The sequence below is a fragment of the Artemia franciscana genome, chromosome 17 (assembly GCF_032884065.1).
Source record: "Artemia franciscana chromosome 17, ASM3288406v1, whole genome shotgun sequence".
NCBI classification, from domain to species: domain Eukaryota; kingdom Metazoa; phylum Arthropoda; class Branchiopoda; order Anostraca; family Artemiidae; genus Artemia; species Artemia franciscana.
The window spans coordinates 29,362,689-29,389,083 of record NC_088879.1 but is presented as its reverse complement, the minus strand read 5'-3'; the positions used below and the strand labels follow the sequence as shown (position 1 = coordinate 29,389,083).

Genomic DNA, 26,395 nt, shown 5'->3' with positions numbered 1-26,395 from the left:
AAACTGTTTTTGTTAAGTTACATCAAATATTCTTATTTTGCAAGACCTGTTTTGACCTTAAACCTCGAGATGAGAAATTGTATAAATGTTGGACATTTTCACTTAAAACGGTTTTGAATAGCAATGGAAAAAGAGATAGATTGATGGAATGATCTGGGTGGGGTATAGAACCCGTGTTCACTTTGTAAACAAGTATGAAACTAAGACCAAGGATACGTTCCATGTCCGTGTCTCAGACATGTCTGGACATGTTTGATTTCCAAGGACTTGTTTTCATGTTGAATATAGAGGTGGAAATGTTCAAAATGTTGAATAATTGATGTTAAGTTATTCTAAAATGGACTGAAAATAATTCAAATTGGTTGGGTGATGTAGCTAGACCAGAATCGACAATTACTATACTGCTCACGCGTCCATAAATTTAGTTTCAACGAAAGTAAAAGGGACTGAATTTGCCTGGTGTCTGGCTTTTGAAGCATTCCCCAGGATAGTGCAAGGCGTAAGGTTCCCATATAAATTCCGATAGACTCCTATTAGCAAAGGATACCCCCCCCCCTCTTACATACAGAATACAAGATACATACGTTGACAATTGAATTAATGGAACGATGAACTTCTTGGCTCAATAATGCTGACAGTACATGGCCGTACCCTGGTCCCTTCTGAAAACCAAGCCCCCCCCCAAGCAACGTAAAATTTTGACCAAATTTAATGGCATGTGAGCAACTCAAATAACTTGCGAAAAACGATCGACACACTAATAGGTTTATAGGAACTGCAAAAGTGTGAAGGTTTACCTCGCTCATGTGCAGGAGTCGGTTTACCTTCACAAAAAAGTTGCCCCTATTCCACATGAGAATACAATTTGGTACAGTAGGTTCAGCTGGTAAATCAGAAGATCACTACTAAAATCAAGAACAGCCCTGCACATGCCATCAGTACCCTTACTGAATTTCTTGTTCAACTTTATCATAGCAGAGATAATCATACTTTGCGTCACAACAAAATCATTATTTGCATGGCACAAAAGGCGATGGTTCAGCTTTTCAGCACTTAGATTGAAGGGGGGATTTGAAAACTCTCGGCGGTAGTAATCTTTCTAAAAATTTTCACCAGGAAAAGGATCTCGCGTAGCCTAACTTCGGGTCACAGGGAATGTTTTCACGGGGTACTAGAATTCCGGTAAACACATTCACAAAAATGTCTAACAATCACCCCTTGCTTTTTTTTAAAAGCTTTGGTAAATACACGGTTTGCTTGTTTTAGGACACAGTTAGCCCAGATACAATCAAGTGGAAATTGGAACCAGAACTGACGTTTATGACACGCTGACTTGAGTTCAGAGTTCTGGGACCAACTGTGAATTCCAATCCTGACTTTCACTTCTGCATAGTAGGTTTTTTGTCATATTTACTAGTGTTGCATATAAGAACACAATAAATTTATCATAAGGAGATTAGCATAGCCAAGGGTAACACCCAAAGTTTTTTGTATGAGAATGAAAGGGATGTAAGAGAATGAAAAGGAATTTATTCACAATGGTATTTGGGTATTTTCAATGGTATTTACATAATTCTTTACTTTCTAGGGCAAAATTTGCTTCTACTAGTGTCCTTATTTTACACAAAGCGAATATCTTATAAGTAGACTGAAAAACAAAGTTTACTCACATCTGGGGGTTGATCACGGCCCCAAAAAGCCCATGTTTTCCAGTTCATGTCATGCCTCAAAGATGGTTGTTCATTTTCTCCGAAACCAAAGACAGCATCCATTGAGAAAAGTGTACTAATCTGCAGAAACTGATCTGACAAAGTTAGGCCACCCAAACTTGAGTCAAATCTGAAATTGCAAAAAAAAATAACAGAAGTTTAATTATTTTCCAAAATAAAAAGCTCAGAATAATACACATTCAATCACCACGATGTGTTTGTGATCACTACTAAGCGATTGATGGAAGTCGTGTTTATTTTTCTTTCAGTATTTCTCCCCCTCCCCCTCTAGCCACGGTCTTTTGTTTGTTTTTTTTAAGAAAGTGCAAATAAGCAAGGAAAACGATTCAGGAAAAATTTATCGTTAATTTTGTTTTTGTTTTTTTTTTAGACCAGGGCACTTCGTATAAAATGAGATCTTGTATAGACTTTGAAAGGGGTTCATTCTATTTGAAATCAAAAGTATTAGTGCCCTTTCTGGTAGTTGAAAGTGATGGGATGGCAACCAGAGTAATTTCCCTAGACATATCCAACCAAAATTCTGAGAAAACAAATTTGTTCAGTGTAGTTGCAAGGTACAGTAATTATGTCTTTGAGGATGATCCCCCCCTCCAGTCATCATGATAAGGGCTTTAAGCTATTTTAAGGGGATATACAAGGTTTTTATGGAAAGGGTGGTCGTATAAACTTCGGAGGGGGGCTCATCAAAATGAGTCGAAAGTGACGAAGGGCAATTAGTCCCTCCCTCTCACGCCAATAGTTTCCCCAAAGACGTCCAATTAAAATTTCGAATAGCCATTTTGTTCATCGCAGTTTAAAGGTCCAGTAAGCGTGTCTTTGAGGATGACAACCATACCTGAGCCCTCAGAGTAATGGTTGTAAGTTATGCCTCGGGGGCACTTGGGGTTTCTATGGAAAGGATGGTTGTGTAAACTTCGCAGATGGCATATTGGATCTAAAGTTGAAACATATAGTTCCCTTATAAGAGTAAAAAATAATGGAGGGCAGCTACTTCCACCCCCCTGATTGCCTATTTATCCCCAAAGGTGTCTGCTTGAAATTGTGTGATAGTCAATTTGATATAAATTGTCTTATAACAAGAACTTGAAAAAGAACTTTTAAAAAGCCTCCAAGGATGATGCAGCCTACCTAAGCCCTGAGGCAAGGGTTGAAAGGTATGCCCTGGTGACATATACGGATTTTATTGAATGTGGGGCCATACAAACTTTGTATAGTGTTCATTTGATAAGAAATTGAAAGTATTAGTGCTCTTTTTAGGAATTAGAAGTGAATGGAGTGTAACCAGCCCCCATCCCCCAAGCCATCGTTTTCAGCCACGAACATTCAATCTAATTTTTAAGCATCTTTTTTTAGCATTGCTGAAAGGCCCATTATTTGTGCTTTATGAACTTAAACCCTATGACAGACTCGGGGCAATAGCTGTAAATAAGGCAAATCCTTCACTGTTTACATATTGTATATGGCATTAAGAAAGTTACGCATGTTTGAACCCCTACATAGCTCTTTACTTAGGGAGTGATATTGCACTGCCAATAAAGCAAACTTTGAATTGGTTCAACATTTTCTTTTGTCTGAAACCTGCATTAGCAGTAGCTTACATATATTGCCTTTTTGATCAGATAATCTTTTTCTCTTAGCATTCTCTGAAACTTCCAACTTAATACCCTAATCAATTTTTTAGATACACTCTCAAGGTCCAAATTAGTATACCAAGTCATTCCTGAGTTCCAACTCTTTGATAATTCGTATACGCATGAAGTGTTTTGATTTAGTTCAACACTCCCCTCACTATCCTCTAGATGGCTTACGTGAATACCGTTCGTCTCTTGGAAAGTAAAGTTCAAACATGCTCACTTTTCTCAATAACGTATGCGATATGTAAACAATAAACAAGCTGTTTAACTTACAGCTCTTGCCCTCAGAACGGTGGGTAAGTTGTCTCCTCAAAGACATATTTACTGGACCTTTCAGCAATGCTCGAAAAAGCTTTTTTAAAAATTTGGTCGGATACGTTTTGAGGAGCAATAGGCTCCTCGAAGCTGGTTGTCCTCCAATCACTATCAACTATTAAGAAGGTACTAAACTTGCAATTTCAATCGAATGGGTGCCTTTTTATGTTTTAATGACACCTTCTTCTATACAAAGTGCTCTGGTTAAAAAAAATGATAATAAATTGTGCCCACTAAGTTGTACTCTTTGCTTAGGGAGCGATATTGCGCTACCTATAAAACAAATTTTGAATTGGTTCGCTTTCTTTTGTCAAAAATTGTTTCCCAAAAAAAATTTTCTCCTACGATCTCTCATCTTTATTCTACAGATAGTTCTTAAACTTATCCATTTGAGCTTTATTCATCTAATGCAGTGGTTCCCTACCAATTTTGAACCACGACCCACCTAGGTATTTCTAAAATTCTTATGCCCCCTCGTGATTCTTAATTTCTGTTATTCAAAATTTTAACTGAAGGAAGCTTAAGAGGCCATTAAGGTGCCAATTCGAGTGGGGACGCCCCCTAAAATTGAAAAAAAGACTTGTTATTTTTATATAATAGCCTTTTGTATTTTACATTGTATTGTTTTGCCCCCGTGCTTTGTTTTTCCAGGGCACTTCCCACTGTTACTTTTCTTACTAATACTTCTCACTTTTACTTTTCAGTGGCTTTATTTTGAAATATTACTTCTATCCTCATTCTGGAGAATCTTCAATGTACCAATATTGGACAACCCTATTTTGAAATGTGTGCAACAATTCCTCTGAGCTGTCATGATCTCTGACTAGGGTTCAGTCTAAAACTAGGTGTCAGCTCGTCAGTTAATCTTTTTTGACGTTGAGAATCTATAATCAGACAGTGAGTAAAAGTGACAGTAAACTTTGGACTTTTAATGTGAAAATTCGCAAGAAAAATGAAGAAACTTCAGCGCAAGAAACTGAAAATAATGCCAGTGCCTAAAGTGTCAGGTTTCTGGACATGGCTTCCTTTACCCGTGAGAAACTTTCAGAAACAAGGGGAACAATAAATGAACCAGGTCAAAATAAAAGTGTGGTCTGGATTCTTGAAACCATTACAGTTTCCAGTAGCAGTCGAGAATCTCTCTCAGGTATCTTCGACGCTTCCTGATCCACTAGCTCAGCCTATTATTGAGAGATATCCAGGTTCCACTTCTAACGGAAAGAAATTCAGTGCACATTACTTTAAGACTTATGAATGAGTTTAAAACTCATAAAAATTGGATTCATTGTTTTGTTTTGCTTTCTGCTGTTTATCTAGTTGGGCTTTAAGGGATGAGGAAACTCCTGGAAAAGGGGCTTTCATCGAGACAGAATTTTTGTAATTGGAAAGACAGTTCTGGTCTATTGAAATAACATGATGGTAGTAAAAGAGTTAGAAATTGCATGTCAGCATTGGTGACAGAAAAGATAATTAGCACTATACTTTGGGATCTATAGCAAACGGCCTACGTCAATCCAGATCTTACGAGGCCTTAGGAAAAAGAGATCATATGAAGTATATTTTCACCCTATTTGCTTTCTTTATCACCAGGGTCTTCATTTGAGAGAGTCATAACGAATCAGAAACATCCGCAAATTCGCTGGTAATTTCATTGAACAGATGGGAAAATTATAAAGATGACGAAAAGTGGAAGACCAAGTAACAGTACCGACTTCGTCACTATTGCAGTCATCAGTACCACAACGACGCAATCACACTGATAGAAAGTGTCTTACGGCAAAAACATTATTTCAGAAGTAAAATTAGCTGGTTCCTACGCTATTCTTGTTGATGAGACAGAAGATGTTTTTAGAAAAGGACAATTAGTTATCCTGCCCAGGAACATATCAAATGCAAAAGTAGAGGAGCAAATCAGCCGGTGTCACATGGAATGATAGATCCGGAAAGCTAATCTAACTTGACTGTGAAACTATAAAGAAGTTTTTATGTAGATTTGATGTTTTGTATTGCTCAATATTGTGACGGCATATTTGTTATGAGCAAGGAATTCAACGGAGTTCAAGAAAAGCTTAGGGAGAAGGTACCTCATGCAGGTTTTTCAAACCAGCATGCCCACATATATAACTTGGTTCTGACCGACTGCCTGAAAAAGATCAGTAAAGCAAAAATTTTACTTATTTATATCGTGCAACAAAACTTGAAATTAATTATTTATGGAATCCCAGTGTATTAGCGGGCAAAAAGCTTTGGAGCTTGAAAGGACCGTCCAAACTCACTGGTTCTAAGGAGGCCTCTCTATTTCCAAGGTAAGGCCTGATTTCATTGTATTGTTGCTGTGCTAGTCACATTGTTTGAAAGTTCTGACGATGAAGCAGCGTGTGAAGCAAAGCGACTACTAAAAAAATTCAACTCGGCCTCTTTTGTCTCAACGTCACATAAAACGAAAAAAGTATTAGTCTACATGGACTGTCTTAGAACAACTTCAAACAGAAAGCTGGATAATTTGTAAGGCATTTTTAGTGATTTCTGGAACATACAAGGCACACCAAAAGAAGAGAAATGATGAGAAATAAAATCCTAGATAAGTTTAACCGAATACTTGGTATTACACCAGATGCAGGAATCAAAGTCTGAAAAATCGAAAACGAGTGCTCGAAACAAGAGAAGTGAAGCCATTTCAACTCGTCTCATAGACTCTTTTAAATTCAAAACCGGTAATCGTAACATCAGTCAGCCAGTTCAATTAGAATCTGGTAGATTTCTATTGTTTAAGATAATAGACCGTTTAACTGGCCAGATGGACTGACGCTTCATGCAAAATATGCTTCTGCTCGAGGCTTTATCTACCTTCTACACTCGAAATTCTGATTTTCTCAAATTTTCAAAAGTTGAAAAGGTAATGTGTCATGATCAAGTGATTCTCGATGCCGATGACTATGTCCTAGAATTCCAGCTTCCTCCCAGCTTTCTCAAAGTTGCATGTTTCAAAATGTGGAACTTTTAAAATGAAGCAACTCCAAAATATGAAAATTTTATCTAAGCTGCATCTTTCAATTTTACCTTCTACTTGAATCTTTCAAAATGTGGTACTTTTAAAATGGAGCAACTCCAAAATATCAAAATTTTATCGACCTTCCAATTGCCTGTTCTGTAGTGCTAAAACTGATGAAGCCAGCTACTACTTTACCTGTGATCACCGCCAGTAAAGAAGGCTTTTTTGTGTGTAGACTCAGTAATCTTATGATCTTGGCCATTGAAAAAGAGGAGACACTGGATTTTGATATATTAATGCATGAATTATCCAACTAGCTAAGTCAAGTTTTTCTTACTCTTGGTCTGTTGTTTCTATTTTCATTAAAAATGGAAATGGGAAAAAAGTAGGTTTCAATGGATAAAAAATCCTTGCTCACCCCCATGAATTGGCACCACTAAAATACCACCAACTTGGTATTTTTCTTTTTGGGTCCTCCTCTAGGCATTTTTTATGGTAATGATAAATATTTACTGAGCGCAACACATTTTTACCATGTATAAAGTCACTGCAATACTATCCTGAATCTCTTTTGCTCTTTAATTGTATTTGAATGTGAAGTCTTTTATATGAAATACGTTTCTTTTCAAAATTGAGGCTCTAAAGTGTAGTCAGCTGAAGGTTACACGTCCTGCCCATTACCCACCAAAATATTGCCATGCATCAGCGGTGGGGCACGGGACCAACGTTAGGAGTCAGGGATCTAAAGCTTGATTAGATTAGCAAACATTAGATAAAATATTAAAATAATAATACAAATCATACGTAAAACCATACAAAAAAGAAAATTTTAAGAAAGAAAAGAAAATGCAGATTAGGACATGTCTGAAAATTTAACTTTTTAGAACATGTCTCTTTTATATCAAGTCTGGCAGAAAAGTTTCATTTCTTGAAAAAACATAATAAACAAATTATGTTTTGAAGACACAACACTTTTTACTAAGTAAACACTATTGCAATGTCAACAATAAAACAATGTTTTTACCCTAACAGCGTTTACGTTACTTGCTCCGTTTAAACTGTTTATCTCTTACCTCGGTATCGGAAATAGATGGCAAAACATTGTCTATTGAAAATTGCTCCCAGAATTTCCCATTTTCCGGGAATAAATATTGATGAAACTATTTCGTTAAATACATCCATGGTAATGAATAAAGTTCAGTTTTATTAATTATTCGTTTTATTTATTTACTTAACGGGGATAATCGTTACGAAATTTAAGTTTAACAGTAATATCAGCAAAATTACTATATACGACTAAAATTGCCTTATAAAGTAAAGCAAGAAAATAAATATTATTTTAATGACCGCGAAGTCATTGAACAGCATTCAAAAGAATAGATTTATTTATCAGGTAACATCTTGTCGCCATTCATTATACGAATAGTGAGTAATATAAGATTTCAAATTGTGAACACTTGCTCTAGTATTTCTCGAAATGGAAACCAAACAAACCATAATATCATCTCCGGAAATCCCGTTATTTATTCTAAAGGAAAAGTGTCAGAGGAAATTCTTTGTAAAAGTATTAAATTATTTATGGTAGAGAGGTAATTAAGTCTTTATGAATCGTAAAAAATAAACTTTAACTTACATGACTGTCCCAGTAGATTTTCTTACTACTTGAAATGCAAATGTCGATCCTACTGTGTGACGGACTTCGTAAAGTGGATCAGATGTTGCTTCTGGAGGATTTTCTATTGTAATTGGTACTTCCCATCTAGGTTTTCCGTCGGATATCTATTAAGTACATAACAAAGAAAGTATAAGTCGCACAAAAGTTAAGTAACACAAACAAATTGAATAGCGAAATTATTTGTGGCGAGAAAAATAGTGCTAACCTCCACCCCAAGAGCGTTTGACTTCTCAAAAAAGAAACTTAACTTGCTTCGTAGCAATTTTTGGTTTTCACGTAATGCAAAAGGTTAGTCCATGTTATAAGACGGGTAGCATTAGGTGGGGAAGGGTGTTAGCCCCTTTAAAATATAAAAAAAGGACAAAAAAGTTCGGTAAATAGGGGTGACATCCTATCTTCCCACATATTTTCTCTCTTAACATAGCCCCTCCTCCGCTTGTACTTCCTGGCTGAATGGCCAAAAAATGGAGATCAGCATGGCCGGTAGGGATTGGAAAGTCCAATGCCATATTTTTTCTTTTGTTACTTTATTACTTTTATAACTTTACTAGCTGTTGGTGGGGGTTCTTCGCGCCCAACCCCCCCCCCCCGCGCGTAAGTCGTTACGCGCCATATTAGTTACGCGCCATTGTAGTTGTGTCCCTGTGTCCCAACTGTGAATATAGATATATATATATATATATATGTTTTTAACTACGTAAAACTTGCGAATATACAATATTCTTCGCTGTCCCATTGCCTGTGCATATAAATAGATTGTCAGATTTACCGACTCTTGAACATGCAACTTATAATTGTCCATTTGAAAACAATCCGTATTCAGATCTATACTGCATTTTTCTAATGTTTGCCCTTGGGCTTTGTTGATGGTAATTTCTAATCGAATATTCCCTGTGTCCCCGTCGTCATTTATATATCCCCCATGTGCCCTTCCGGCGTCCCCGTTGTAGTTGTGTCCCTGTGTCCCGGTCGTCATTTATATTCCCTGTGTCCCGGTCGTCATTTGTGTTCCGGTGTCTCGGTCTGTAATTTCTCTTTGAGTGTCCCGTTCGTCATTTATATTCTCTGTGTCCCACTTGTCATCTGTGTCCCGGTGTCCAGGTGTCCAGGTCTGTAAATTCTCTTTGAGTGTCCCGGTCGTCATTTATATTCCTTTTGTCCCGGTGCCCCAATGTCACGGACTGTAATATACGACAATAGATCAATTGTGTTGTAACTTTGTTCACGATCCCATTCTACACATGTAGAAATAGAAGCAGTACGATTAGATGAATGCATTCCCAAATGCTTGAGAAGTTTGTTTGCAATAGATAAGCACCAATCTTCAATCATAACTAAAGTGAAGTTATAAATTTCTGTTGTAAAGTCCAAGGTCATATCTGACCTCTCTAGCGGTATTCGGTGCAGTGTTGCCAGATGTAGCATAATTATGCGGAACCTCGCATAATTAGGAACCAAAAGCATCCAAGCACAATCCTCCTTAAGATAGCATAATTGTAGCATTAATCTAAGACGATGTAGAACAACTCATAACGTCCATTCAATAAAATGAACACCAAAGTTGGTTTATCGAATTTTTCGAACAAAACTAAAGTAAAATTTTCGGCACAGCGATAGACTACGAACCATCTGGTATTTTTTTGTTCTGATCCTGTGGTCTATGGTCTATGGCAAAGAAAAACGTACACAAGATATTTGAATTAAGGTGGATCTCCGAGGTTTGAAGCCAATGCTATTTTCCTATAGCAGTGAAATGCGTATTAACAACAGACACGAGCAGATTCTTTGATGAAAAAATTACTGTGGCCTCATTGAAAGCTTTGACATGAATAGGCCGAACAAATTTGCATTTTTTTTCTTTAGAGCTTCATAAAAAATTAATTAGTGGGGACACCTCTAATTTTTAAAAGTAGCAATAAAATTACTTTTAGAAGACGTAGAGAATTGTAAAGTAGCCTCTCCATTTGCCACAAGATTTAAAAAATTTTGGCCGTGAATTTTTTTTTTTATTATCATCAGTTTCCTTTAAAATTTGTCATTTAAGATATTCTTCCTTTACTGTTTAAAAGGGTTGTACTAATCATATAGCCTTGATAGATCTTATACCGACAAATAATCTCAAAGATTGTTAAGTTTGTAGTTATAATAGATGATTTTTAGCAATAATTCTTAGTATTCAACATTTCCTCCTTTCTCATTGGCTTAAGCACTCCTTGAGGGGTTTGCCAGAATATCATTAAGAATGTTGACATCTCCTTAGCATTAAGACCAGATTTAAAAGGAAGTTGAAAACATGTATAAATGGCAACAACACCTTGAGGCAATATCATTTTAACACCATACGAATTGGAATTTGTTAGGTTACAAAGCAGATAACAGTTTGGCTTTACAAGTAAAGAAACACCGATTGTAGGCCTATAAAATGTATGAACATTATTTTTAAAAAAGAATATTATTCTTAAAAACACATCATTTTAAACATTATTGGCCTTTAAAAGTAAAGAAACACCGATTGTAGACCTATAAAATGTATGAACATTATTTTTAAAAAGAACATTATTCTTAAAAACACATTATTTTAAACATTATTGGTCTTTAAAAGTAAAGCAACATCGATTGTAGGCCTATAAAATGTATGAATATTATTTTTAAAAAGAACGTTATTCTTTAAAACACATTATTTTAGACATTATTGGCTCTTAAAAGTAAAGAAACCCCGATTGTAGGGCTATAAAATATACGAACATTATTTTTTTTAATCTAAAGTTGTATTCGTCGGATATTCGTCCATTTTAGTTCAACGGGATCTCATTTTATTCCTAATAGTGCCGTATCTTAGAATATTTTGGTTTTTCTCCATCATCTCATATAGTTGATGATTTATAAGCTCGTTCATAAATGACTGATTACCCCGGTTCGGAACCGGGGTAATCATATACTTTGCTTTACGGAGTAAAGCATATACTTATTAAATTAATGTCATTTAAAGTGATATGTTCCTGAAGGTACATAATAAACATTAGGCACCCTTGCCCTGGGGTCATAAATACAGGTAAGGGAGGAAGGAAACCCCTTAGGGGTATTTAATAAATTTTTGAAAATACTTATATTTATATACTATTCATCAAAAACAAGAGCTAAGAGCTCATATGGCACTTGTGACAAGGTCAAGAAGAGCCAAGAGCTCATATGATAGGAGCTCTAGCAAAATTCTAAGAATCAATAGATTGCTTTAAAAGGAAAATCAGAGGCTTAATGCTGGTCGGGATTTAAAATAAGAGCTTTGAGATACAAGGTACTTCTAAATATCAGAATTCATTAAGGTCCGATCATCCACTCGTAAGTTAAAAATACCTCAATTTTTCAAATTTTTCCTATCCCTTCAGCCCTCCAGATGGTCGAATCGGGGAAAACAACTGTAACAAGTCAATTAGTGCAGCTCCCTGACATGCCTACCAATTTTTATCGTCCTAGCACGTCCAGAAGCACTAAACTCACCAAAGCACTGAACCACATCACCTAACTCCCCCAAAGAAAACGGATCCAGTCCAGTTACTGCAATTACGTATCTACGCCGTTTATAAGCGTTTTCCAAGATTTCCAGTTCCCCCTCCAATTCCCCCCAAGGTCAAAAGATCTGGTCGGGATTTGAAAGAAGAGCTCTGAAACCTGATTTTCTTCTAACTATAAAATTTTATTAAGGTCTGGTCACCCATTCTTAAGTTAAAAACACCTCAATTTTTCTAATTTTTCAAAATTAACAACTTCTAGCTCCCTCAAAGAGAACGGATCCGTACCAGTAATGCCGCCCCCCCCCCTAATGACGCTGAATCTGGTAGGGATTTAAAATGAGAGATCTGAGTTTCGAGGTCCTTCTAAATATGAAATTTCATAAAGGTACGATCACTCTTTCATAAGTTAAAATACCTAATTTTTTCTATTTTTTAGAATTAACCCTCCCTCCCCCAATCCCCCAAAGAGAACAGATCTGTTCCAGTTATGTCAATCCCGTTTCTAGGACTTGTACTTAGTTTCACCACCAAGTTTCATCCCGACCCCTGTACTCTAAGCATTTTCCAAGATTTTAGGTCCCCCCCAACTTCCTCTTCACCGGATCCGGTCGGGATTTAAAATAAGAGCTCTGAGACGTGATAGCCTTCCAAATATCAAATTTCTATAAGATCCAATCTCTCCTTCGTCACTTGAAAATACCTTATTTTTTTAATTTTTCAGAAGTAACAATCCTCCTCCCAACTCCCCCGAAGACAGCAGATCCGTTCCAGTTATGTCAATCTCATATCTAGGACTTACGATTATTTTTACCACCAGGTTTCATCCCGATCCCTCTGCTCTAAGCGTTTTCCATGATTTTAGGCTCCCCCTCCCATCTCTCCCCCAATGTCACCGAATCCGGTCGAAATTTAAAATAAGAGCTATGAGACACGATATCCTTCCAAACATCAAATTTCACTGGGGTCTGATGACTCTTTCCTAAGTTAAAAATGCCTCATTTTTTCTATTTTTTCAGAATTAACCCCCCCCCCAACTCCCCCAAAGAGAGCGGATCCGTTCTAGTTAGGTCAATCGCGTATCTAGGACTGGTGCATACTTTTCCCATCACGTTTCATCCTGATCCCTCGACTCGAAGCGTTTTCCAAGATTTTAGGTTCCCCCCTCAATTCCCCCAATTTCACCGGATCCAGTTGGGATTTGAAATAAGAAGCTCTGAAACGCAACATTTTTCCAAACATCAAATTTCGTTAAGATCCCGTCACCCGTTCGTAAGTTAAAAATATTTCATTTTTCTATTAACCGAAATTTTTCTGAAATATTACCGGCCCCCGAAAAAATATTATTTTTCCGAATTAACCGGCCCCCACCCCCTCCAGATGGTCAGATCGGAAAAATGACTATTTCCAATTTAATCTGGTCCGCCCCCGATACGCCTGCCAAATTTAGCTGTCCTAGCTTACCTGGAAGTGCCTAAAGTAGCAACTAAATCTCAACGTAATTAGAGTTTATTTATCAACATGGTTTGGATTTCGACAGAATGCTGAAATTTCTCAAATAGAATTTACTTACTAATATTCATATGCTATTCACCAACACTAATAGTTAACCTATAATAGTCTACTATTCAAACAACCCTAATAGGTTAAGGTTAATAATACTGCTACTAATACATTATGACCCCTAAACAATCTCTATACTATTCGCATGTCAATGCTCTTCACATGTCAATGAAAAATCCACTTTCAATATTCACTTTCAGTGTCGGACCAAGTAATTTTCTCACATCCACTGTCTTCTGGCTCCAAAGTCCGTTTCATTCCGCGATTTGCTGCAGCCCGGACTAAGGCAGGCTCTCTAAGTGGCATGTTCCTAATCAATCGCGAGTCTAATATCTCCGTAAGTAAACAATCGCTCCAAAACTCCTGAAGCTTTGGTAATATAAACAAAAAATACTCTTTTGATCTCGGAATAGTTAAAATTTCCACATCATGCTCATGGTGATATACCACCAAGTGACATTCTTCTTGATTGGTGATTTCTAGCTGACCTTGAATTTGAGCATAGTATTTGTGATTTTTCTTTAACTCCAATTTTCAATTGTGTGACCATAGGAAAAAGTTCTTTACCAATCCTTTTTGGGATGCCACTTCCCTTATGGTCATTCCTCTGGGTATATTATGGACAGTCTTCACTTCAACTGGTGTGCCGTTTTCTAAGCGACCATCAAGAGAAGCTCCAAGAAACTGGATATTTGGATGAATGAGTAGTCCCATTTGATCTCCTTTTATTAATGATACTCCCTTTCTCTGCTCGTACGCCGTCAGTGCAATAGCCTCCAGTAGAATTCCCCTAAGCATTGGAATAGATTTGAAATTATAATTAATTCAGATATTCTTGACTATGGGTGCGGTTGGAGTATTTTTTTTTTCGAGAAGCTATTCTATGAAAATAAGTGGCAGTAATCCTTTTGCTCCTCTCAAATATCCAGTTATCATTTTGCCCCTTTGTGTTTACGTAGATCTCCTGCAGTTTGGCTCCATCCAGATTCATATTTTTGCAACATAATCAGCCTTTGCGATTTCAAATTCCTCTGGATTCATATCAGGCTTGTTGCAATTTGGTCCTTAATTTTGATCGCCTTTAGGCAAACTCTGATTCTCTTTCTTTTTGGCCAGAAATCTCCCACCCATGGTTGCGTAATATCTTTTCTTATTTGTTTTATTCCGTTTCCGAAGATTAGAAGTTTTCACCGTGTATTCTTTTGTTATTTTGCAAGGACTGTAGCCAAATGTTTTTTTCCATGTAGAAGATTGCCATTTCGGGCCCAAGGAGTAGGATAGGCTTGCTCCACTTATCCTAGCATGGTATGACCAACGTTTCGAGTGGCTTATTTGTTTTCCGCCGACGAATTTCACTGCAACAGACATATAATTCTCGGCAAGATTGGTCGTTGCATCGTTTCTTAATAAGTCCGCTTTTTTACAAATATTTTCCACGCCAGCTTTTACATCCTCCAAAATAGTTTTCGGAAGGTTATTATAGCGGTTCTCCACAGTTTCTAAGACCCCATTCTTTTTGGCACAGCCAGAATCACACTGTTTATGATTACCAAACACATGCTCTGGGCCTCTTCGTAAGAGTTGTCTTAGATTTTCGGCAGACCCACCATCAGCCGAGTTCTTTTTTATTATGTCATTTGAAATAAATTTGCTGTGCATCCCTTTTTTTGTCTTCACAACATTATGGAGGTATTTTGTATAGTTCTTGGTCACGTGATTGGCACTTTCTTCTTTTTGGATATATGATCCATATGAAACACTTTGTCTTAGCTTGTAAGAAACACTAGAATCGCCGTCTCCGATGTATTGTAAATACTGAAGGCAATGCATGGCTTCACTTTGGCGAAAACCTTCAACAAGAATGTCGGTTAAGTCATATTTTATGGTCGTTTTAAGTTTTAATGTTGATCATTACTTCCAGTTGAAAAAAATATTTTCTCATTGTCTTTTTATAAATGATGCTAGAAAATCCTGCGACCCCTTCATGGAAATTCTCTTCCCTCATGAAAAATTGCTCCATGGAAAGATCCTCCCACGTAACCTGCCCCCCCCCCGACCCACCCTAACCTCAACACAAAAAGTCCCCCTGAAAACGTCTGTACACTTCATAATTAACAACTACTATGTGTAAACAATGGTCTAAGTTTATAAGTTGCCGCCCCTCCCCCGGGAACTGAGGTGGATTTAGTCATCTCCAAAGACATATTTATTAGGTTTTTGACTGAGTTAAACAGAATGGTTATCTCAAAATTTTGATCCGGTGACCTTGGAGAAAAATGTGCGTTGGAGGGGGCCTCGGTGCCCTCCAGTTTTTCGGTCACTTAAAAAGGACACTAGGACTTTTAATTTACGTTAGAATGAACCCTCTTGCGACATTCTAGGACAACTAGGTCGATACAATCACCCCTGAGGAAAAAACAACAAAGAAGAAAACAAAAAATACGCACCCGTTATCTGTCTTCTGGCAAAAATACAAAATTCCAACTTTTTTATGATAGGGGCTTGAAACTTCTACAGTAGGGTTCTCGGATACGCTGACTCTGATGGTGTGATTTTGTTAAGATTATGTGACTTTTAGAGGGTATTTCCGCCTATTTTCTAAAATAAGCACATTTTCTCAGGCTCGTAACTTTTGACCGGTAAGACTAAACTTGATGAAACTTATATATTTAAAATCAGGATTAAAATGCTATTCTTTTGATGTAACTATTTGTATCAAAACTTCGTTTTTTAGAGTATTGGTTACTATTGAGCCCCTTTGCTCCTTACTACAGTTCGTTACCACGAACTGTTTGAAAATGTAACTTGTACATGAATGAAAGTAATATAATCTACAATAACGTTGGAATAGAAATTACCAATGTCTCAGGTTTTCCCATCCTTTATTTGTTCTTATTTTTTTTCTGCCCATTGTGAAAATTCAAATGCTAAACTGTTATCTGACTTGTAACCAACCAAATTTCAATGGTCAGCTGTTACCAACTAGACACGTGAAAAAAAGTTTAAATTCCCTTTAAATCCGGTCGTAATATTTAACAGTATTTAAATATTCTGGTACAACCCTCAAGAGAGCAATTAAGCCAATGAGAAAGGAGAAAATCTCGTTGTGTATTCAATGCTATAGGAAATAGAATTTGCTTCAAACCTCGGAGATCCACCTTAAGACATGTGGTGATTGGTTGGATCAGTGAAGATGATTGTTTGATGAAATTTTGAGATTTAGAGGGGTTTCATGTTGCTGTTGTTGGTGGTGAACGGTGAGAGAATTTGTTGTGCAATTAGGCCTAGCCCTTTCAACCATAGGCAATGGTTCATGGTTCAAGAACTGGTTGATAGTTACTACAAACTAGCTAGATACCAAACTATCGCCGAAACTCCAAAAGATTTTGTGAAAAGCTTATGCTCATCAGATATTGTTTTCTAATCTACCAAAATCTGTCACTGGTGGCTAGTTACAGCTAGGGAATCTAGTTTTTGGTAGACACTTCATGAATTGCAAGTCTTTCCCCAAAGACAAAGGCTAGCTTAAAGGATCCTCAGTGCCACTAGGAAAACATCCCTCTTTTGGCAATCTCTGGATGGGTCTCAGCCACTTCTTCAAATTTGTGTTCCTCTGAGTGAATGACTATCTGAAATTCAGCAATTTGTCCTTGGAGTATATGGTCAGCCTGCAGCTGACCATTACCACAGTGAGGTAAAGGTGGAGCCCCCAGCACAACATCAGCATCACAGGAGATAATAAAGATAAAATGGGAAACCTTTTTATGAGTTGAACATAGTCTCTGGAAACGAATCTGTGGTGAGAGCTACATTACCTTCCATGAGGATACCTCTCTCAGGGAATTCTGTTCAGATTGTATTCTTATTTATTTTTTTCTTCAAACCAGAGGTAGGCTCAGGGTTACTTCTGTGAGGATATTGGGGCATTCCGTGTCAGTTCAACACTGCTCACCAGTGCATTGCGAGACTTCTCGATCTGTTGAGTGCTCTTGAACAGTTTTTCGTGCTAGCTTCAGCAGAAGACCACCAAGTTGCTGCAGACAAAGTCTTGTTAGAAATGAAAAACCCCTTCTCGAAAGAGTATTTGCTTTTTCTTAAGTATGCTCTTAACAATTTCAACTCCTTCAACGCCTTGTTCCAATCGGCAAAGATTCTAATCGGAGATTTGCGGTTTGAGTGGGAAAAGTTCATCAAGACTCTATGTAGCAACTTCATCCAAGAAAGGTTTTTAAGAGACTCTACAAAGATCAATCCGTCAAACCCGAGTCATTTCCGATCATTAGAAGACGTCTTTTTAGGAGATGAGTGTGCCTAATATCGTTTGACATCAGTGAAGAGTTGTAAAATAATCCCTGAGGACGTGAGCACTCTCCGAAAAAGGTGTTTAGGTTTTTAAATTACCGCAGCAACACTGACGCTCAAGCGATTCCCGCACGGTGATCGTTTTTTGAAGTCCCTTCAGTTTGTAAATCCCAAGATGGCCCTGGGAACTGAAATAACCAGAATTCCGTCACTATGTGTCGTAGTGAACTGATTTCCAAGTCTCATGCCAAAACCCATAGACATTGACTCCCAGTGGTGCAAGCTGCCATATCCTTTTAGTGACTCCAAAAAGATAGAAATCAGCAAAATTACTACATACTTGATGTGGACGAAAATACTCGAAATGAGAAACTTTACCAACAAAGGAGTTTTTGCAGATCTGGCATAACTCGCTGAGAGGGTGCTCTCCCTACCGCATTCGAACGCAGACTCAGCAAGAATTTTTTCTTGGGTCAGTGATGTCAAGACAAAAAAGCGGAATAGGTTGAAGAAAGAAAGTATTGAAGCCCTACTGGTCCCAAATTATTATATTATATTCTATTCAGAAGCTTTATTAAGATAAGACAGAATTCGACTTGTCTTAACTTATCAACTTTTTCGTGAAACCTAGGAAAATATAGAATCGTAACATAAATCTGTCCATAAAAGCATAATTTTGGGCTCAAGGAAGCATAATCCTCTCCGTCCGATCTGGCAGCTGATTCGGTGGAGTATATTCTCGGCCATTTGCGATTTGTATTTCTCCCATAACTCTGTAGGAGATGAAGGAGAGCAACTTTTGCCGGAAGACACGGGCCGTAATGTCATGTCTATGAACCAGCGATTGTCCAGGATGTAAGAGCTGTTGTATCTAATCCCAAGATGGATTATATATAAACGTAATAAATGACGAATCATTAAACTATAGGCATAATATTTCATTGCGCTGCATTTCTTATCCATTTCTTTGTTAGTGGCTGGATTTATGAATTTAATATTAAAGTCATAGCCGCCGGCGCCATCCCAAAAAATTATGGGATATTGTAGGGCATCGTAGCATCGATGACTTTAATAGGATAGTTGCGGATCAGTAGGCATAAATTCGATTGCTGTTTTGAACAGAAGCACTAAATTATCATTTATGTGGAAAAGATGTTGCAACTGGGAAACGATGGTCCTTTCAGCGTCGTTTTTTATCATCGGTATCACTTTCAAGTTGTTTTGTTTGTTTTACCTTGACTTGTCTTTCGTCACTATGAAATACATATCGCCGAACCTTTGGTTTTTTAACTAAAATCTGGTAGGCATTGATGACCTTATCCAAGTCAAAATCCCGAACCCAATCATCATCGCTATCATTTTCAGTTTTGATACGTTTTGACTCTCGCTGTCTAGGTTGTTTCAGGTTGCTCTTGTGATTCCTCGGCACGCTTTCTTTTGGTGATTTTTCTTTGAGACGCAAGCCTGTTTTCACGCTGTTGTTGTGATTCCTCTGCACGCTTTCTTTTCATACTTTCTCTATTAGCCGCGAGCCTGTTTTCACGCTGTTGTTGTGATTCCTCGGCACGATTTCTTTTCTTACTTTCTCTATTAGCCGTAAGCCTTGGCATTAGCTCTTTGAGCAGCTTCCTCGGCTGTTTCTTATGCCATTGTAGGTTCTTCTGTCATTTTAAGATCTATATTAAAAATTTCTCTTTGATGTTGTGATTCCTCGGCACGCTTTCTTTTCATACTTTCTCTACTAGCCGCAAACCTGTTTTCACGCTGTTGTTGTGATTCCTCGGTATGCTTTCTTTTCTTACTTTCTCTATTAGCCACAAGCCTTTTGGTATTAGCTCTTTGAGCAACTTCCTCGGCTGTTTCTTCTGCCATTGTAGGTTCTTCTGTCATTTTAAGATCTATATAAAAAATTTCTCTTTGAAAGGCCTTCTTATATACTTATAATGACATCATATACAAAGCCTTTGACGTCATAACAAACGTGACGTCAGTCGACAAACAACTTCATGACGGCATAATGCTCAATCCTTATAATGACGTCAGTCGACAAACATGACGTCAGTCAAAACACAAACATGACGTCAGTCGCAACACAAACAACTTATTTTTATATATATAGATTACCTCAGACACTTTAGCAATTGCCTATGCTTTAGCTGCCCTTATTGGTGCTGTCGCAACTGATGGCCCAGAGTGTCAATTTTCAAATCTTATCACGTTTGATAGCTTAGGTATTGGTTCCACTGAATTGTCATCTATAGTAACTGCAACTGCAAATTGTCGATTTTGGGGCCTTCCTATAGACATTTTATTGGATAAATCACTGACTAATTTTTGAAACTCAGCTATGTTACATGACATCATATAAGAGGAATGACATCATTTGATGTCACGGCATGCACCACGTTATTTTTATTTTTTACGTATATAACGTCATTATAATTTGTACTATATTACGACATTTGCAAAAACCAACATTAAGGCTCTTAGCGAACTTTCCCAGACTTCTGACCTATCCAGATCGTTTTTTATGTAAGACTATAGGTTGGGGTGGCGCTTCGCGCCACCCCTTCACCTAGTTGGTGGGGGAGCTTCGCACCCTCCAAGCCCTCCGTGCGCGATACGAATCATCCCGAAAAGATAGACATGCATACATACACAATTATCGCTCAAATATAAATAAAGTATATAATATATATATATATATATACATATATATATATATATATATATATATATATATATATATATATATATATATATATATATATATATATATATATATATATATATATATATATATATATATATAGACGAAATAATAACTTAAAACCTATTGTAATGTTCATTGGCTGTATTGTAGTTCGATCGTGGCACTGACTTAGCGGTACATAAAAATACTATTTTTTGGAGAAGCTCCATCATATTCGCCAAAATTTTTGCAGTGATAGCCTTTACTACGGTTCTGGCTGCCGAATATGCTGCCAATATTTCCAGTGTAAAAACGAGCAGGCTTTTTCTGATAATAGTAAAATGAGTAAATGTTTATTTGAGCCCAAATATTCTTATCTCTAGTGAAATATTCTTCAGATAAGTGTAAAAGGAAAGTGGAGAGCTTTTGCCTTAATTTTCCTTTTTTCAGGAATATTTTTGGACAAAGTCTTTAATTCAGATGATTATGGGGGACAGCTCATTGTTAAATGAATATTTAACTTGAGAACAAATAGAAGCGTTAAATTAAAAACGGATTACTACCTGTCATACATTGGAAAGAACCCATATTAAACATTTTCTAGTAACAAACTGTAAGAAAAGAAGCATCCTTTGCCAAAAGAAATCAAAACCATAAGAAAGGAAGAGTAACCTACCTTGACTCTTAATCTTTCATTTGTTTGGTATTCTACTTCAAGAGTTATGGATTGCCAGTCATTTCCAAACAAGGAAGGAGCAGAATTTCTGACTAGATTAAATGCAATTCCCTTATCATTTGTGTTTGGTGTTCCAACAAGGCTGTAACCGTAGTCAACAGGAAAGAAGCACCAAGGTGTACCTGGTGCATCATATATTTCATCATACACACACCCTCGCTCGAAACATTTAGAGGCATCGGCTACTCCTTCCGGTTCACAGTCGACTCGATATTCAGGATTGGTTAAAGGGTCGGGAATACCTAAGTAATTGATATAATAAGCGAACATGTTAACTAGTTTTCTGGGAATTTCAAATCCGTATAAATACGGAAGTGACAAACCTATTAGAAAAAGAAAACTGACCTCAATATAACATAACTACTACTACGTTTTTAGTAACATAACTACCATTTGTCTTGATAGATTATTTTGAAATTATTCAAGACAACTGTTTTGAAAGTTTCTTTTTCTTTTGCATTTTCTTTTTTTTTTACATGATCATAAATTATATATTTTTTTTTACAAAGGGTAGTCTATAGGAATTGCTATCCTAAAGCAGTGTTTAGAGGCTAATTCTATTTGTTATTTTGGCACCAATTTCGGTGTTATAAAAAGTTTCCAACATTTGATGTAGGCTTTTTTAATCTCCAAAGTGTTATTCTGTGTCTAGAAGGTGCACAAACTAAAGCTTATTATTGTTCTCAATATTATCATTATTATTATTATTGCTATCATTACTATTATTATTATTATAACATGGAAGCTTCAAACTCTAGCTGTGGAAATAAATGTTCACGATGATTAATTTCAAAACGTTGGACACAATAGGCCTTTGTAGCCATTGTCTTGTCTTAATTTTCTGAGTCCGCCTATATTGATAAGCCGATATTTTAGATTTCATTAAAGATTAAGGCCAGCATAAGATATGACAAGATATGCTGCAAGTTAATTGCAAAATTTGCAACAATTGTAGAAATTAACATATAACTGAGTATCTTACCAAGTGTGACGTATCTTACCCTAGGGTGACTCTGCAAGCTCAGCAAGAGTCGACCCAGCTCTAAATGGGTACCTAGAGAAATCTGGGGAAGCTAAAGAGGAAGGGTGTGCGATAACACAGGATGGTTTGCCCCCAACCCCCCTTTGCACTTCCTGGCTGAAGGGCCAAGAAACAGAGATCAACAGTGCTGGTAGGAACTGTAAAGTCAAACGCCACATTCCTTGCCTTTTACCTTAATAGCATAATTTTGATAAATACAAGCATCTAATATTCAGAATTTTTGGTAAAAAAATAATAAGAAATTTCGAAATTTCTAAAAATGTTAATTTTCTAATAATATATGTAATAAAAATGAGTTCAATGATTTGAGGTGTTGGGCTGATTTTTGTAGGAAAAAAATTTCTTAACATAATGATACTTATTAGACTAAGAGAAGCTTTATATACGGTTTAAGAGAGGAGAAGCAGGACCTTTCATAGGAGTGTGTGATCAGGACCAACTGCATCGGGCGCCATGGCTGGGAGAGAGGGGGGTGACACAATTGCGGGACACTGTAAGTGAGGCTTCCTGAGCTTTTTTTCTGTTAATGTTTGAGTCGGGAAGGGCTTGATTAAATTTTTCCTCTGGCATCACCAATCCTAGAAACAACCCTTACAAGAATAATGTATCTTTGAGAAGGGGAAAGGATATGCTGACCAAATTCTTATGCTTAGGTTAATAACTATGGTCAACTGACAAGCATTTGAATTGTCAGATCCCTTTAGTCTCAAGTTTGACAACGAATGAACTGGTTTTTGTATTTAGCTGATAAAAAGCTTTAGTGAAGGTTCTGACATTGCAATATATTCCAGAAAACTTAACTATTTACCATTGTTAATAGAATAAAGGAGACAGTGAAGCGATAAAGAGAAGATTCACCAAGACACAGGACGTTTTTTCGCGATTGAAAAAGTTTGGAAGAGGTCTGGTAGCTACGATCTAGTCCAATCTGATGCTTAGGCACCTAAAACGCTGAGGAGGATACACTGGTGGAGTAATGACAGCACAATGCTTTCCAAAATACAGGCAGGGGGTAAACTATTAGAGCTCCTAGCACCTCAAGAAAAATCAGTATGCAACAAGTTTCAAGAACAAAAATCACTGTGCAGCAAATTCCACGATGAAAAAGCAGCCCGCAAGAAGTTCCATGAACAGTATCAGTTTATTTATGGGAAAAATCAATGTACAAGTTTTACGAGGAAAAAAATCAACATGGAACAAGTTTCATGTACAAAAATCAGCATGCAACAAGTTTCACGAACAAAAACTCAAAGCACTACAAGTTTCATGAACAAAATCAGTTCCATGAGGAGAAAAATCAACATGCAACACGTTTTACGCACTAAAATCAACATGTAACAGGTTTTATGACTAAAATTAGCACGCAAAGAATTCCAAGAACAAAATTTGCCCCCAACAAGTTCAATGAATAAAATCAGCAAGCAATAAGTTCAATGAAAGAAATCATTTAACAATGAGAAAAATCAGCGTAAAAGTTTCACGCAGAGTAAAATCAACATGCAACGAGTTTCACGAACAAAAATCAGCAGGCCACAAGTTCCAATAAAAACAATGGTAATTTTTCAATTTATAAATTTATTTTTGAGGAGGGAAAGCTTAAAAAACCCCTAGTTGTGATAATGTGTGCCAGATGGGTGTCACGGGGAGTTGTACATTGTGCCACGCTGACTCCCCCCCCCCTAACGCTAGAAGTCGTGAGAAGGAACAATAATGGGGGTATTTCTCATTAAGTTTAAACCATCGATTTTTGTGTAAACGAATATTTTTATAGGAAAATGCCCAAAACGATGTCATATAGGTGATAAAATCGTTCATCACGTTTGAAATCGTTTAATCGAGCCAGTAAAAGGAACAGGGGATTCTTAGTACGTGTGGAATTGGTTATTTCATAGAATCTAGATCCTGAAACATAATATTATGAAGTTTTTCATAGTCCAGCTTTTCATAGCGCCTAATGTAAACACCGATGTGTGTACGGTCATTACGTAACACCCCCGTATATACCCTCCTTAGTGGCAAGTGGGGATTTTACCACGGCCCCCAAGTCTAACATGTCACGTTTGAATGCGTAATCCTTACCATAAGTAAACCTTCCCTTATTACGTAAGAACTAAGAAAATCATGTAGAAAAACGTCTTGAAGAGAAATGTCTTAAATAACGTCTTTGAATGCCTTGAAACGTCTTGAAACAACCTCTTGAAGAAAAAAGTCTTTAAAAAACCTTCCTGCTTGAATAATGGACTCTAACAAACCCTATTACGTAATACCTCGACCCCTATTATGTAATATTCGAAGAAATCCAAAACATTCTCTAATGTATAACCTTCAAAAGCAAACATTCCCTATATCGTAACAACCACCTGCTGACTGTCGTGGAATGACGGGATAGGACACCGCAAGGTGTGCGTAATAGCATCTTGAGGGGCTAGTAGCTCTAATAGTTTACCCCCTATCCCTGTTGTGGAAAGCATCATGCTGTCACTACTTGGTGGATCCAGGGTGGCCAAGGAGACCCCGCCAACCCCAATATTTTTTCTGGCGCCCTCATTCCTTGTTTTTTTTCTGTTTTTTACTCTTTAAGAAAGGTTTGTCAATTAGGTGAATTATTAGCACCCTTGTCACTTTTCCCCAACCCCATCCAGGATTTTTCGCTGATTGGTGCCCTTATAATATTGCCCCCCTCCAATTTTTTGTGCTACTTCCGCCCCTGGGGGGATATGCCGTATATTCTCAAGAGCAATTCCCTACGGACAATTTCAGGCACTCCGTTGAATGAAGGATAAGTTTAAAAAGTTAGATCAGGTTTTGCGAATTATAGCTTCCCCAAAAATGATAATTTTTGGCAATTCATCTGGGGTAAAACGAAAAGCAGGTATTCCTGGAATGGGTTGAGAATATGTCAAAATAAAGATTGTTATGGAATAAGAAAATCATGAGAGGAAGTGAAGAGCATTACTATCAACAGAGATTGAAGAAAGATGAGCGTGTACAATCGCCTTAGTCTCGGCTGGCTCGGCACTGTGATGAGTTAAACTAGTAACAGTATTAACGTGTGTAGGTTACTGTAGGTTCATATACCAGCGGTATGAACAAATTCATCAGGAAAATATTGCATATACTGGCTCATTTTACGCTTTGATCATTTAGTTGTTGTATATTTGACAGCCAATAATTTTGTTATTTTTGAGCTTTAATATCTTTCTGTAACTTCATTTAAGAATAAAACCTGTTTCCAATTTAATAAATTTTTATTGATACCGTCCGTTTTTGGTACCAACGTTCAACGCTTCAGCTTTGAATTTTATTAGTGTTAAAGCAAACAAGAGAAGCTTGACATGAGGAAAAACAACTGTATTACCTCAAGCTAAAGCCATATGAATTTAAAACAAAACCAAGTTAAAACTTAAAACGACCATCAATAAAATATAAATTTACCAACATACGCAATTCAAGTAATATGCTATTAAACTACCCAAAAGAGAGCTATCCCTGCCAAAGCTAAAAGATGGCTTGCTCAAGGACTCGTGTTCACCTAAAGGAAAGGGGAAAGGGGTTGGTTTATCTTGAAATTTGGGAAAATTCAATGTTATCACTGAGCATTTTCTTTTTGAATTTCAGAATATTTATGTTTATTATATACAGGTCAAGAAAGAAGAAAAAACAAAGAAATGCGCGCAGAGAATACATACACAAAAACTAAAGACTTATTTGGTCACATTGTCTGTAATTTTCAGAGGCCTAGAATCAAAGCCAAGAAAGTTACTTTCAGACTCTTTAATTCTGTTAGTAATTATAAATCAGAATAAGATAATATAAAATAAAAACAATTATTTTAAACTGTATGTATATTTAAATAAAGTCAATGATTATTTTCATGACGTACAAATTACAGTTCAAATAAAGATAAATCCTTTTATTAGACAGCCCTAAGGCAATATCATAATTTGCAGGTATTGCTAAACAATGTGAATCCTTTCAAGCATGTAAATTTTTAGTGTTATTTTAGCTTAGCTTTTCTTGTGAAAATAAAAATTAATTATCACCATATGGATTTTACCTAATGCAAAACCAAGACATAAAAATCCCAGCAAGACCTTCAAAAAGGCCATTTCTGGATTTTAATCACAAAAGGAACTGTAGCTTGACTGACAAGATTACCAATTAGATGATATTTAAATTGGTTTTCTTTATCTCAGAAGAAATTT

At 36.8% G+C, this 26,395-nt stretch overlaps 1 protein-coding gene across 1 annotated transcript in view; it reads right to left on the bottom strand.

The window, feature by feature from the left end:
* Window positions 1-26,352, bottom strand: part of LOC136037533 (sucrase-isomaltase, intestinal-like) — a 215,458-nt gene extending 189,106 nt beyond the window's left edge. Inside the window, exons 1-4 of the mRNA XM_065720255.1 lie at window positions 26,248-26,352; window positions 21,089-21,390; window positions 8,305-8,450; window positions 1,671-1,839 (exon numbers count right to left, since the gene is read on the bottom strand). Coding sequence (XP_065576327.1) covers window positions 1,671-1,839; window positions 8,305-8,450; window positions 21,089-21,390; window positions 26,248-26,299 — 669 coding nt within the window. The 5' untranslated portion in view covers window positions 26,300-26,352. The remainder of the gene's footprint in view (window positions 1-1,670; window positions 1,840-8,304; window positions 8,451-21,088; window positions 21,391-26,247) is intronic.
* Window positions 26,353-26,395: the final 43 nt, after the last annotated feature.